Here is a 16579-nt window from a genome sequence, read left to right as displayed (position 1 = left end):
ATAATTTTTAAATTGTTGCAGATTTATTAAAAAAGAAAAACTGAAATATCACATGGTCCTAAGTATTCAGACCCTTTGCTCAGTATTTAGTAGAAGCACCCTTTTGAGCTAATACAGCCATGAGTCTTCTTGGGAAAGATGCAACAAGTTTTTCACACCTGGATTTGGGGATCCTCTGCCATTCCTCCTTGCAGATCCTCTACAGTTCTGTCAGGTTGGATGGTAAACGTTGGTGGAGAGCCATTTTTAGGTCTCTCCAGAGATGCTCAATTGGGTTTAAGTCAGGGCTCTGGCTGGGCCATTCAAGAACAATCACAGAGTTGTTGTGAAGCCACTCCATTATTTTAGCTGTGTGCTTAGGGTCATTGTCTTGTTGGAAGGTAAACCTTCGGCCCAGTCTGAGGTCTTTTTGTGCAGGATATCCCTGTACTTGGCCGCATTCATCTTTCCCTCGATTGCAACTAGTCGTCCTGTCCCTGCAGCTGAAAAACACCCCCACAGCATGATGCTGTCACTGCCATGCTTCACTGAGGGGACTGTATTGGACAAGTGATGAGCAGTGATATTTCAGTTTTTCTTTTTTAATAAATCTGCAACAATTTCAAAAATTCCTTTTTTGTCTGTCAATATGGGGTGCTGTGTGTACATTAATAAGGAAAAAAAATAATTTAAATGATTTTAGCAAATGGCTACAATATAACAGAGTGAAAAATTGAAGGGGGTCTGAATACTTTCTGTACCCACTGTATATATATATATATATATATATATATATATATATATATATATATATACTAGCTAAATAAATAATTCAAGCAGCAGAGAAGTAGTGTGTTAAAGAAGTTATGAAAAAGAAAAAGGAAACATTTTAAAAATAACGTAATTTGATTGTTAATGTAATTGTTTTGTTACTGATATGAGTGTTGCTGTCATATATATATATATATATTTTTTTGACACAGACACACACACATACACACACACACATATATATATACTATACATATATATACATATACACATATATACATATACATAAATAGCAAAATACCCGAGCTTTGCAGCGAAGAAGTAGTGTGTTAAAAAGTATTGAAAAAGAAAAGGAAACATTTTAATAATAACGTAACATGATTGACAAAGTAATTGTTTTGTCATTGTCATGAGTGTTGCTGGCATATATATATATATATATATATATATATATATATATATATATATATATATATATACACATATATATACATATATATATATACTGCTCAAAAGAATTAAAGGAACACCTTTTAATCAGAGTATAGCATAAAGTCAATGAAACTTATGGGATATTGGTTGTTAATCAGTTTCAGCTGCTTTGGAGTTAATGAAATTAACAACAGATGCACTAGAGGGGCAACAATGAGATGACCCCCAAAACAGGAATGGTTTAACAGGTGGAGGCCACTGACATTTTTCCCTCCTCATCTTTTCTGACTGTTTCTTCACTAGTTTTGCATTTGGCTACAGTCAGTGTCACTACTGGTAGCATGAGGCGATACCTGGACCCTACAGAGGTTGCACAGGTAGTCCAACTTCTCCAGGATGGTACATCAATACGTGTCATTGCCAAAAGGTTTGCGGTGTCTCCCTGCACAGTCTCAAGGGCATGGAGGAGATTCTAGGAGACAAGCAGCAGTGCTCCTTTGGGCAAGGAGGAACAGGATAAGCACTGCCAGAGCCCTACAAAATGACCTCCAGCAGGCCACTGGTGTGAATGTCTCTGACCAAACAACCAGAAAGACTTCATGAGGGTGACCCAAGGGCCCCATGTCCTCTAATGGGCCCTGAGCTCACTGCTCAGCAGCATGCAGCTCGATTGGCATTCGCCATAGAATACCAGAATTGGCAGATGCACCACTGGTGCCCTGTGCTTTTTACAGATGAGAGCAGGTTCACCCTGAGCACGTGACAGAAGTGAAAGGGTCTGGAGAAGCCATGGAGAACATTATGCTGCCTGTAACATCATTCAGCATGAGCAGTTTGGTGGTGGGTTAATGATTGTCTGGGGAGGCATATCCATGGAGGGTCACACAGACCGCTACAGGCTTGACAAAGGCACCTTGGCTGCCATTAGGTATCAGGATGAAATCCTTGGACCCACTGTCAGACCCTATGCTGGTACAGTGGCTCCTTGTGCACGACAATTCCTGGCCTCATGTGGTGAGAGTATGCTGTCAGTTCCTGGAGGATGAAGGAATTGATACCATTGACTGGCAACCACACTTTCCAGACTTAAATCCAATAGAACACCTCTGGGACATTATGTTTTGGTCCATCCAATGCCACCAGGTTGCACCTCAGACTGTCCAGGAGCTCAGTGATGCCCTGGTCCAGATCTGGGAGGAGATCCCCCACAAACCATCTGTCATCTCATTAGAAGCATGCACCGATGTTGTCAGGCATGTATACAAGAACACAGGGGCCATACAAAGTGCTGCGTACAATTTTGAGTTGCTGCAATTAAATTTTGGCAAAATGGACTAGCCTGCCACATAATTTTTCCACTCTGATTTTTGGGGCGTCTTTGAATTCAGGGCTCTGTAGGTTGATCATTTTCCTTTCCATCAAACGTTGTGGCATCCTTTCGTTCCTAACACATTACCCAGTCTATATCAGTATAGATATCCAGAAGGATTTCTTTTTCCCTTTGAGATCAGATGTGTTTTCAAAGTGTTCCTTTAATTTTTTTTTAGTTTATATATATATATATATATATACAAACCGGATTCCAAAAAAGTTGGGACACTATACAAATTGTGAATAAAAACTGAATGCAATGATGAGGAGGTGCCAACTTCTAATATTTTATTCAGAATAGAACATAAATCATGGAACAAAAGTTTAAACTGAGAAAATGTATCATTTTAAAGGGAAAAATATGTTGATTCAGAATTTCATGGTGTCAACAAATCCCAAAAAAGTTGGGACAAGGCCATTTTCACCACTGTGTAGCATCTCACCTTCTTCTTACAACACTCAACAGACATCTGGGGACCGAGGAGACCAGTTTCTCAAGTTTAGAAATAGGAATGCTCTCCCATTCTTGTCTAATACAGGCCTCTAACTGTTCAATCGTCTTGGGCCTTCTTTGTCGCACCTTCCTCTTTATGATGCGCCAAATTTTCTCTATAGGTGAAAGATCTGGGGCCTCATGTATAAACGGTGCGTACGCACAGAAACGCTAACGTAAGAACTTTTCCAAGTTCAAATCGCGATGTATAAAACCTACACTTGGCGTAAATCCACGCACTTTTCCACGGTACCTCATACCTTGTCGTACGCAAGTTCTCCGCTCGATTTTGCAGACTGGCGGCACCCGGCGTCAAAGCAGTGCTACTAATCCTGTGTGGTTACACCTTATATTCCTGACGCGGCTTAATAAATACACCGAAACTAACTGCATATTGTTTATTAGTGTAATGCATCTTATTGTAATTAACTTGTAACAATATAATGGTAGAGGGAACAGCCATAGTATTCCAAATACCATAACTGCTTTAGCGTTGTTACTCTCACTTCTTCTTCTTCTTCCAGCTCCTCTTGTTAGGAGTTGCCACAGCGGATTATCTTTTTCAATATTTCTCTCACTGCACCACTCAGAGTATTTATATCACTGTATCTGAGTGTGAATCACAGCAGCAGCTGATCGGAAAGGGAATTATCGGTATACAGCTTCAAGGACACGCTGTCTCAGCCACTGCAAAATGTTTTAAAGCCTTTCCTGTACGGACCTTGCGGTTCAGAAACAGAAACGATATCATTTATAAGGTGAAATTCAGCAAAATATGTTTATTAAATTATACAGATAAAACTTTAACTTCATTTAAATAATCTATATTCTTCACTGGGAGTGTCGTTAAGGATAGAATAATTAAATATGTACTACGAAGATATTTCAATGTTCTTTAAACGTTTTGAAGAATCGGCGCTAAGCTTACAGATGGCTTAACGTTTATTACAGAGCTGATTGCATGGCGATCGGTTACTTGGGGAAAGAAAAGCATTGACTGCAGTGACGGCTACGCCAATATATAATGAATATAAAACAGAAAGAGAAAATAACAACACAGCTAAAAACACAGCGACAAATTTCGGCAAAAGTTAAATGCTTGTGTCATGAGCACGAGGCGGCTATGCAGTGTCCGCAACAGGACGTAGCCATCCACTGTGCATAAGCTACCTTACTGACGGGCGGGCGAAGGAGCCACCGATTCTTCCTCTGCCCAGTGCCACCACAAGCCTAGAGCCGCCCCGATTGTACTGCTGCAATAAATTATTTCATCGAAGTGAAACACATGTTTAATAACGTGCTTTAACTCCTATCATCATGAAAATGATATCACGTATACATCTCAGTATTTTAGTTATTCAGAGAACTGTAATATTATGAATGTAATTGATTCTGTGTCCAGTTGGAGGAAGAGAGCCGGTTTAAAAAGCAAGTAGTGATTCACACACACAGAGCACATAGAAGATCAAATACAAAACAAAGCATTTAACGTGCTACTTTAATTACGATGCGATTTGAGAAACTGGTTAATTAAACGATTTTAAGATGAAGTTTATGATGTTCTACTTTAATGACAAAATAAACTACGTGATTAAAGTGGAAATGTCGAGATTGAAGTTGATATTTCATGCTTTTTCCTCACTGTGTGCCTTTTTTCTCTGTACCCTAATAAGCTTTCATATGACACTCAGACAGTGGGCTTACAACTCGGCTTTTCACGGCGACTTTGATATGTGACTTCTTTTTTATTTCCGGCACTGTGCGATTTGTAAATATGTGAGCTTTCAAGTTTCTCCAACACGCTATGTCACTCGATCAACTTCCTTTTGTTGATTATACCACGGTTTATTTGAACAAATAGTATGTTTTTCATTTGCCTCCACTTGGTATTCGCTGAAATTCTTATATTTTCCCCCGTGCTTTTCCCATTGTCTTTTCACAGAAGGCTGCGCTTAAGGGCGATTTATATTGATTTGCATATTCAAATAGGAGTAATTCTGGGAGGATTTGGGGCGTTACATAATGCACGTGCACGAGCGTTAGTTTTCACGCTGATCGGGATTTATGTAGCGGAAGAACGTGGAAGTTGGAGTACGCACAGATTCCTGCATCTGGATTTTTCTGTGCGTAAACACATTTCGGCTTTTGTGCTTACGCCATGTTATAGTGCGAGTTCTACGCACGGCGTTATACATGAGGCCCCTGGACTGCAGACTGGACATTTCAGTACCCGGATCCTTCTCCTACGCAGCCATGATGTTGTGATTGATGCAGAATGTGGTCTGGCATTATCTTGTTGAAAAATGCAGGGTCTTCCCTGAAAGAGATGACGTCTGGATGGGAGCATATGTTGTTCTAGAACCTGAATATATTTTTCTGCATTGATGGTGCCTTTCCAGACATGCAAGCTGCCCATGCCACACGCACTCATGCAACCTCATACCATCAGAGATGCAGACTTCTGAACTGAGCGTGATAACAACTTGGGTTGTCCTTGTCCTCTTTGGTCCGGATGACATGGCGTCCCAGATTTCCAAAAAGAACTTTAAATCGTGACTCGTCTGACCACAGAACAGTCTTCCATTTTGCCACACTCCATTTTAAATGATCCCTGGCCCAGTGAAAACGCCTGAGCTTGTGGATCTTGCTTAGAAATGGCTTCTTCTTTGCACTGTAGAGTTTCAGCTGGCAACAGCAGATGGCACGGTAGATTGTGTTCACTGACAATGGTTTCTGGAAGTATTCCTGAGCCCATTCTGTGATTTCCTTTACAGTAGCATTCCTGTTTGTGGTGCAGTGTCGTTTAAGGGCCCGGAGATCACGGGCATCCAGTATCGTTTTACGGCCTTGACCCTTACGCACAGAGATTGTTCCAGATTCTCTGAATCTTCGGATGATGTTATGCACAGTTGATGATGATAGATGCAAAGTCTTTGCAATTTTTAAGCTGGGTAGCACCTTTCTGATATTGCTCCACTATCTTTCTGCAACATTGTGGGAATTGGTGATCCTCTACCCATCTTGGCTTCTGAGAGACACTGCCACTCTGAGAAGCTCTTTTTATACCCAATCATGTTGCCAATTGACCTAATTAGTGTTTATTGGTCTTCCAGCTCTTCGTTATGCTCAAATTTACTTTTTCCAGCTTCTTATTGCTACTTGTCCCAACTTTTTTGGGATTTGTTGACACCGTGAAATTTTGAATCAACATATTTTTCCTTTAAAATGATACATTTACTCGGATTAAGCGTTTGATCTGTCATCTACGTTCTATTACAAATAAAATATTGACATTTGCCATCTCCACATCATTGCATTCAGTTTTTATTCACAATTTGTTTAGTGTCCCAACTTTTTTGGAATCCGGTTTGTATATATACAGTGTATATATATGTATATATATATATATATATATATATATATATATATATATATATATATATATATATATATATATATATATATATATATATATATATATATATATATATATATATATATATATATATATATATATATAAACTGCTCAAAAAATTAAAGGAACACTTTGAAAACACATCAGATCTCAATGAGAAAAAGAAATCCTCCTGGATATCTATACTGATATAGACTGGGTAATGTGTTAGGAACGAAAGGATGCCACATCGTTTGATGGAAATGAAACTGATTAACCTACAGAGCCCTGAATTCAAAGACGCCCAAAAAATCAAAGTGAAAAAAATATGTGGCAGGCCAGTCCATTTTGCCAAAATTTAATTGCAGCAACTCAAAATTGTATGCATCACTTTGTATGGCCCTGTGTTCTTGTATACATGCCTGACAACATCAGTGCATGCTTCTAATGAGATGACAGATGGTGTTGTGGGGGATCTCCTCCCAGATCCGGACCAGGACATCACTGAGCTCCTGGACAGTCTGAGGTGCAACCTGGTGGCATTGGATGGACCAAAACATAATGTCCCAGAGGTGTTCTATTGGATTTAGGTCAGGAAAGTGTGGTGGCCAGTCAATGGTATCAATTTCTTCATCCTCCAGGAACTGCCTGCATACTCTCACCACATGAGGCCAGGAATTGTCGTGCACCAGGAGCCACTGTACCAGCATAGGGTCTGACAATGGGTCCAAGGATTTCATCCTGATACCTAATGGCAGCCAAGGTGCCTTTGTCAAGCCTGTAGCGGTCTGTGTGACCCTCCATGGATATGCCTCCCCAGACAATCATTAACCCACCACCAAACTGCTCATGCTGAATGATGTTACAGGCAGCATAATGTTCTTCATGGCTTCTCCAGACCCTTTCACTTCTGTCACGTGCTCAGGGTGAACCTGCTCTCATCTGTAAAAAGTACAGGGCACCAGTGGTGCATCTGCCAATTCTGGTATTTTATGGCGAATGCCAATCGAGCTGCATGCTGCTGGGCAGTGAGCTCAGGGCCCATTAGAGGACATGGGGCCCTTGGGTCACCCTCATGAAGTCTTTCTGGTTGTTTGGTCAGAGACATTCACACCAGTGGCCTGCTGGAGGTCATTTTGTAGGGCTCTGGCAGTGCTCATCCTGTTCCTCCTTGCCCAAAGGAGCAGATGCTGGTCCTGCTGATGGGTGATGGACCTTCTATGGCCCTCTCCAGCTCTCCTAGACTGCTTGTCTCCTAGAATCTCCTCCATGCCCTTGAGACTGTGCAGGGAGACACCGCAAACCTTCTGGCAATGACACGTATTGATGTACCATCCTGGAGAAGTTGGACTACCTGTGCAACCTCTGTAGGGTCCAGGTATCGCCTCATGCTACCAGTAGTGACACTGACTGTAGCCAAATGCAAAACTAGTGAAGAAACAGTCAGAAAAGATGAGGAGGGAAAATGTCAGTGGCCTCCACCTGTTAAACCATTCCTGATTTGGGGGTCATCTCATTGTTGCCCCTCTAGTACATCTGTTGTTAATTTCATTAACACCACAACAGCTGAAACTGATTAACAACCCGGTCTGCTACTTAACTGACCAGATTAATATCCCATAAGTTGCACTGACTTTATGCTATACTCTGATTAAAAAGTGTTCCTTTAATTCTTTTGAGCAGTATATATAGATATATATATATATATATATAGATATATATAGATATATATATAGATATATATATATAGATATAGATATAGATATATATAGATATAGATATAGATATATATAGATATATATAGATATATATATATATATATATATATATATATATATATATATATATAGATATAGATATATAGATATATAGATATATATATATATATATATATATATATATATATATATTTCCTTTGGGGTGTGAGCAGCTGTTGCTGAGGGTGCCAGAATCCATTGAGAAAGAAAAATTAAAAACATTATTTGTACAAAATCTTAATTTATCCATTCCTAAATAATTAAATGGGCAGGCTATTTCGTATCAGTGCAATACGCTGCTTGTTTAAACGGATGACTCCTAATCTTACGTGCACTTAGTGCTGCGTGGGAATTATGAACTATCGTATTTGTTCAAGTTCTATTTAAATTTTAAATAAAAGTAATTTTTATTTGGTCAACAGAAATATGTTTAGTAGGAATGAAAGTTACATTTTATCATCGTTGCATAAATTTTTCTTCACCATAGAAATTTAAAGACTAAATCCAATTGCCTGATGGGTTCATCAGGCAGTACACACTCACTGCACCCACTCTCGCGAATCGAACCTCAGACGTCAGCACTAATGGTGAAGCCTCTCATGTTGCGCTAGGGTTTGTGGTTCGTTTATTTGACAGCATGTAGATCGGGGTGTGTATATATTTATATATATATATATTTTTATATATATATATATATATATATATATATATATATATATATATATATATATATATATATATATATATATATATATATATATATATATATTACTTTTGAGAATGCAACGTATAGTTTTGTCCAGGAGGAAAGCAATGTTGCCTCAAATCAATGGCAACCTTTTGTAGGGTGTGTCCCTGAGACTTATTAATTGTCATCGCGAAGCAGAGCATTACTGGAAATTTGAGGTATTTCAATTGAAATGGGAGATCAGGGGGTATAACGGTGTTGCCAGGAATACATTCAGAGTGTGGCGCTCTGCTGTTTTTTTGTGTAGCTGCCTTCACACAGCCTCTCCGCTGCTTTATAAACGAACGCTATATAAAGTCATCACCTTGTCAATTGTGTAATGCGTTTTTTGAACAGGTTTGATGCATGGAAGTGATCACTCGTACTGCGTTCAGTAAGTTCACGTGAGCTGCTCTCTTGTGTGATGTTGCGATGTCTATGGCTTAATTTAATGTTAAGTAAGAGCCAGCACTTAAAAGTTTCTAGCTGCACTCCAGTTGTAATATGACGAAGCTGCGCGAGGTGACTTTTGAGAATGCAAGTATAGTTGTCTAGGAGAAAAGCAATATTGCCTGAAATCAATGGCATCGTTTTGTAGGGTCTGTCCCTGAGACTTATTACTTGTCATCACGCAGCAGAGCCTTACTGGAAATTGGAGGCATCTGAATTGAAATGGGAGATCAGAGGGTATAAAGGGGACGCGAGGAATACATTGAGTGTGGAGAAACTCTAGAGACAGGGTGTGTATTAACTTGTGGATTTTTCTGTGAGTATTTGGTGGCAGTGTGATGAAGGGTGTCAGCGAGCGAAGCAAAGACTTAACTATTTTTGCATGTAGGTATACTGTTTCCCTTTTATCACTGATTTAAAAAATATAACTAAATCAACTGAATTTGGAAGTACAATGCAGAGTTTGCAAATTGCTCTCTCCATTTCAACCTTTTTTTAAAAGCTGTCTGATTAAATCACTTACAATGCATCCGGAAAGTATTCACAGGGCATCAATTTTTCCACATTTTGTTATGTTACAGCCTTATTCCAAAATGGATTAAATTCATTTTTTTCGTCAGAATTCTAAACACAACACCCCATAATGACAACGTGAAAAAAGTTTACTTGAGGTTTTGCATATTTATTAAAAATAAAAACTGAGAAATCACAAGTTCATAAGTATTCATCAGATCAGTACATAAGTAGATTCATCATCTACTTAGCCATGAAGCTCAAAATTGAGCTCAGGTGCATCCTGTTTCCCCTGATCATCCTTGAGATGCTTCTGCAGCTTAATTAAGGGTTCATCTGTGGTAAGTTCAGTTGATTGGACATGATCTGGAAAGACACACACCTGTCTATATAAGGTCCCACAGTTGACAGTTCATGTCAGAGCACAAACCAAGTATGAAGTCAAAGGAATTGTCTGTAGACCTCCAAGACAGGATTGTCTCAATTCACAAATCTGGGGAAGGTTCCAGAAAAATTCTGCTGCTTTGAAGGTCCCAATGAGCACAGTGGCCTCCATCATCCGTAAGTGGAAGAAGTTCGAACCACCAGGACTCCTCCTAGAGCTAGCCGCCATCTAAACTGAGCGATCAGGGGAGAAGGGCCTTAGTCAGCGAGGTGACCAAGAACCCAATGGTCACTCTGTCAGAGCTCCAGAGGTCCTCTGTGGAGAGAGGAGAACCTTCCAAATGGACAACCATCTCTGCAGCAATCCACCAATGAGGCCTGTATGGTAGAGTGGCCAGACGGAAGCCAATCCTTAGTAAAACGCACATGGCAGCCCGGCTGGAGTTTGCCAAAAGCACCTGAAGGACTCTCAGACCATGAGAAACAAAATTCTCTGGTCAGATGAGACAAAGATTGAACTCTTTGGTGTGAATGCCAGGCGTCATGTTTGGAGGAAACCAGGCACTGCTCATCAGCAAGCAATACCATCCCTACAGTGAAGAATGGTGGTGGCAGCAACATGCTGTGGGGATGTTTTTTAGGGGCAGGAACTGGGAGACTAGTCAGAATAAAGGGAAAGATGACTGCAGCAATGTACAGAGACATCTTGGATGAAAACCTGCTTCAGAGCGCTCTTGACCTCAGACTGGGGCAATGGTTCATCTTTTAGCAGGACAACGACCCTAAGCACACAGCCAAGATATCAAAGGAGTGGCTTCAGGACAATTATGTGAATGTCCTTGAGTGGCCCAGATTGAACATCTCTGGAGAGATCTTAAAATGGCTGTGCACCGGCGCTTCCCATTTAACTTGATGGAGCTTGAGAGGTGCTGCAAAGAGGAATGGGCGAAACTGGCCAAGGATAGGTGTGCCAAGCTTGTGGCATCATATTCAAAAAGAGTTGAGACTGTAATTTCTGCCAAAGGTGCATTGGCAAAGTATTGAGCAAAAGCTGTGAATACTTATGTAAAAGTGATTTCTCAGTTTTTAAATTTTTAATAAATTTGCAAAAACCTGAAGTAAACTTTTTTCACGTTGTCATTATGGGGTTTTGTGTGTAGAATTCTGAGGAAAAAAATGAATTTATTCCATTTTGGAATAAGGCTGTAACATAACAAAATGTGGAAAAAGTAATGCGCTGTGAATACTTTCCGGATGCACTGTACATTACTTACAAAATCTCAAAAGGCAACTGACCAACTAATATTAGCAAACAAATTAAATAATATAAAGTAGAAAAATAAAACTTTTATTGTATACTTCTCAAAGTCATCATAAAAATTTGGATTCCTAAAAATCCAGGAAAATATTTTTTCTCTCTAATTTAACTACTTTGAGAGCAAAAATTATCTGTAAAAAGGACAGTGCTTACAACTTTAATAGAAAAATTGGTTGCCATATAAAACAGCAGGTACAGACGCAAACATTTATTTTTCTAGAAAATTTTGAATGCTTACCATGAAAATCTGGTACACCAGCTATTTTTGGTGCATCAAGTAACCAATCAGTAAGAGTCTGATTCCGAAAAGCAATGCTTCGAAACTGCTTCCCTCCATTCACATTCCATGTGCCAACACAAACTCTAATCTGTTTTGGCCTTGTATACTTGTAGTATTCCTGACACATACCAAGAAGAACTCTAGGTGAAGCTAAAGAAACAAGAGAAAAACATGATTTAATATCCATTAATTTTAAGGTCTACATCACCAGGTTAGGGCTGTGATGGTTTAATATTACAAGGTTGTTTCATTTTTGCATCAACACATATCAGCCTCCTTGGTGTTAACCCAGAGAATCTCTCTTAGGCTCAGAATTCTTTATTAGAACAGTTAGTCATCGACTTTTATGAGATATGGAGCATTAAGTCTGAAAAATGCTTGTGACAGTATTCTGCTGCCATTTTGTAGATGAAATAACATCATACATCCAAAAATCTTGAATTTATGTGTTCGGTCACTTTATGGTAACTCATCAATAATCATTAGGAGACAGAGCATTCAACCAACATACACAATGGCATGTAAATGAGAAGCTGTAAAGCTAGTTTCAGAACAAACTGAAATTGAACCATTACTTGAATGATGCGATAGTGATGACAATGTAACTTGGTCAATGGTTGCCATGAACATAGATAGTTAAACTGATGCATATGGCACTGTACGACCAAATAACCATGATAGGTGAATTTTGTCACCTGAAGGTTCACCGTTGGAAAAACAGCTTCATGGTGAAAAGGCAAAATGATAACGATCAAGCAGAAAGACAAGTAAGACATTAGTCCTCTAAGTACAATGCAGGTCACAATGCAGCAACTCTCAACATTCAAGTCAGGGGAAATGTGAAAGTCAATAAGCCTTGCATTGTTGCAGCCCACAAAACATACAGGAGGTGTTAAACTTGCAGATCAGGCACCAACATCACAACCTCTAATGTACAAGCAGTAGAAAAAATATAGGAAAAGTTTCCAAAGAAATATGCCTCTAATGCCCCAATTGCAACATTCATGTCTGTGATGGTGACTGTTTAAAGCATATCAAAAAAGAAGTATACAAATCTGCATCAGTACAGCAGTGGAAACTATAAACGTTCCACTCCTATTTTAAATGTTGACATTTTGGTATGCACATTTCTGTTACAAATTATACCATCTATTTCAAGCTGAAAAAATGTCAACTTTTTTTTTTTTTTTAGTTCTTCTGGGGATAAACATTTTCCTAAGGAGGTTAATAAACTACACATTGTTTAAAATAAAGCATGAGATTTAAGTCAAAGTAAACATTAATACCTATAAACACATTAATAATATTTACTGTACCTGACTGTAAAGTTAGTTCAGATACTGCAGCAGCAGCAAAGGGAAAAAATAAAATGAATTAGTTGAATTGCAGCTATTTCAATGCAAAAATAACATGCACTTAGCTCATATTTGGCAAATGTCGACACTAAACTATAACCACATGCAAAATTTACATAAAAACACTTTGCAAATAAACATCACATAACAGAAGAAACATTTAGATGGGAACAGGCCATTCAGCCCAGCAAATCTGGCCAGTCCTTTCCACTTAATTCCCCAAAAAACATTAAGTCTAGTTTTAAAGGTCACTAAAGTCCTACTGTCTACCACACTATTTGATCTAGTTAGAAGAATAAGTTTTCAGTTTCAAATTTTAAAAATTTTGTTTCACTTTCTACTGGGCTGTGATTGGTGAAAACATATGTCTTGTGATTAGCAGCATTTCAATTTTTGGTGCAAATCTTTGCAAAGTTTTATTGGTACATTTCATTTCTTCAACTACCAACACCCACTTCCAGCTCCTTAAAGTGGCAATGTCTGTTACCATGAACAAAGGAACCAGAATATAAAATAAGAAGAATTGATGAAATAAGAAGAATGCCATGTTTATTAATTTTACGTGAAGTGTTCTGGATGAGAACGATAATAACAATACCGATAAAAATAATAAGATGAAAGCAGTATTAGCTGTCCTGCCCTTTCGAAAAGGATGCTGCAGTTAAAAAATTGCAAAACGTAAATTAGAAAAAGTATGGAAAAAACAAACAAAAAAAAAAAAAATGCAGTGATTAATACATTTCAATCTTAAATGTGTTGCAGGACTGAAATTTTCCATACCATCCCAAATTTTTCTGATTTGGGCTTATAGTAGTACATTTGTTTATTTCATGAAAACTGTGTAGGGGGAAAATGGTGGTAATAATAATAATACCTATTTTATTTAATATAGACTGTTTAGGTTGATGATGAAGATCATGATAATAGCGGAGTCTTCTTTTGTGCATATTGTAAGAAAAAAGCAATGTTTACTAGCTTTTTTTATTTTGTGCAAATAGATTTAGATGAGAAGGAGGATGATAATAACAATCATCTAGTTTTGTCCAAACTATTAAAAAACATATGCTAACAACTGAATGTGATAGTGTGTAAGAATTTAGTAGTAATAATAATAATAGGAACAACATCATCATCATTTTCCCTTGCACTTCATTTTAGACCTGGACATGTCTGTTAATGTGCACAATATAACAATCTCTTCATTTATCCAGGAAGGATCACATGCCAAACTTCCACCCCGTGATTCCCAGTTAACTGACCTTCAAGGCCTCATACAAGGTGGCCCAGGTAGCCCAAACATACCATCTGGACAGCTCTGGCTGTTCAGGTTGAACACTGAACAGCACAGAACTGTCCAGAGAACAGGCCAGGAGTTGCATGCTGGCAGAAGGTGGTGACCCCTGGGGTGCCAAGCTGGTGCACGATGACAGTGAGCTCCAGTTTGACCAGGACCAGGGCGAGATCTTTAAATGTTTGCTGCCGCCATCATGGCCTTGACAACCCACCAAAGGGAGCACAAAGGTGACAGGTTCTATGATAGCCCTGCAGTGAGCAACAAAAACACCCTGGAGGCCTATGCTTGCCTCTTTCCTGAAGTACAGACAGCCATTCGTCAGTAATGGGTGAGAGACAGGTCAGCCAAGCCACAGGACGAGGGTAAGAGGTCGTTAACTTTGCCAATTATGAAGACTTAACATTTGAGGACATTTACAACTCAGAATATCAGGAAGCAAAGAGGTGAGTGGATTATTGTTGAAGGGAAAGAGAGAGTAAGTGAGCGAGTAGGACCCTGCTATCATTTGTATCCCATGTTGCTTTTGTGTCCTGATAGTTACATCAACTGGATCCTGGACCACATAACAAAAGCTAGGTCAAGGATGGAGGTGCTCCAGTTCTATGTACGGTAGAGAGACGAGGTGAAGGCATGCACCAAGACCAGAGTGAGGAACTCCACCACCACTAATCCAACCCCCACCCAACTATCTCTCTGAGCCGGCCTCTGTTATCGAGATTTGAGATATTAGTCAATATGGAGATGAGGGCAGGCAAGTGATAGCCACTCATGGGCATATGGTGAATTTGTGAGTTGTTTTTTTTTTTGGCAGCGGATCTTTGTTTCAGTGCTCTGTTCTCCAAAAAATCCTTTAAAGGCAGTAATGGATTTCGCTAAACAGTAAGACGAGCTGTGCATGACCATTGCATGTTGTCATCTGGTACAATTAACTGTTTTGTCTGGACACCCTCTGCTGTCATAACACCAATGGTATGTGGTGTGAGACAGAGTGTGTGTGTGCGCATGTGTCATCAGTCATTTAGATTTTGATACACTTGTTGATCTTTGCAATTCAGAGGTTTTTTTGGATGGCCTAATCCAATACTTTGCATTGCCTGGCAAACATGCGCAAGCTAACCTCACAGGTCAGGCGTTTGTTTTCCTAGAATCTCCAATGACCTTAGGTTTGTCTGTCTCTTTCTCCCCAAAGAAAAACAGGAGTGGCTGGGCTGGCCTCTGTTGACATGCCCCCAGTTCCGCAACTACCATTCCCAGCCCATGGTGTCACCCAAATCCTTCTTTCAGTGCCTGTCTTCCTATGGATGCCCTACCACATATAGGCCTATAAAGCTCACCTGCTGCAGCCACAGGTTGATGGGAGTCGGCCATTACAGAATCATCCAGAACGCAGATGTTACTTTATGGCCACAGAGTACCTTGAGTCCCAGCACTGCAAGAAGAAAGTGGTGGGATGGTCATAGGATGTCCTGGAATAGGCGAGTCTCTGAAGGACAACAAGGGCCTCTCCTCACACTCCAAATGACCTGAAGCGTCCGGTCTCTTTCTGCCCCTCTGTCAGACATGTTGCCCCACCACAGGAGGCTCGTCAGGCAGATGCACAAGTGTGCATTGGACAGGGCCACCCAGCTGCAAGCACAAAAGGTCATGGATATCATGGTCCTCACAATTCCATTAAGTAAGTGCCAAGTTTCCTGGCACCAGGCATCCAACAACTACTGGCAAGGGCACTGGTGCCAGGAGCAAAGTAGTTGTTGTCCATTTATGTTAAGGAAATGACCTTGCAAGTGGAGAAGACCAAGGCTCATATCACCTCCATCTTTGGCTCGCTCTTGAAGAGGTGCTTTGACCTCTTCATCAGCAGCTTCCTTCCTTTAGGTTGGGTGCATGGATAGCATGCCTCTCTTGTCTCCCCTTCTGCAGGTGAATGGTCAGCCAAGGAGCACAGAGGCCTAACTTCAGCCACCTTGAGGTCATGTGCATCCAGCTGTTCAGGGTTCACCCCTAGGGAACCATCATCTCTGGCTTAAGGGTGGTGGGACTGATTGAGGGACTACATTTGCA

General features: G+C 39.8%; 1 protein-coding gene across 1 annotated transcript in view; it reads right to left on the bottom strand.

Moving 5' to 3' along the window:
* The window catches only part of synj1 (synaptojanin 1), a 488307-nt gene that overhangs the window by 245345 nt on the left and 226383 nt on the right, over positions 1-16579 (bottom strand). The window contains exons 12-13 of the mRNA XM_039746285.1: positions 13186-13209; positions 11828-12019 (exon numbers count right to left, since the gene is read on the bottom strand). Of these exons, the coding sequence (XP_039602219.1) occupies positions 11828-12019; positions 13186-13209 (216 nt within the window). The remainder of the gene's footprint in view (positions 1-11827; positions 12020-13185; positions 13210-16579) is intronic.

Source organism: Polypterus senegalus, chromosome 2 (genome assembly GCF_016835505.1).
Source record: "Polypterus senegalus isolate Bchr_013 chromosome 2, ASM1683550v1, whole genome shotgun sequence".
Classification (NCBI taxonomy): domain Eukaryota; kingdom Metazoa; phylum Chordata; class Cladistia; order Polypteriformes; family Polypteridae; genus Polypterus; species Polypterus senegalus.
This window is presented reverse-complemented; position numbering and strand designations above follow the sequence as displayed.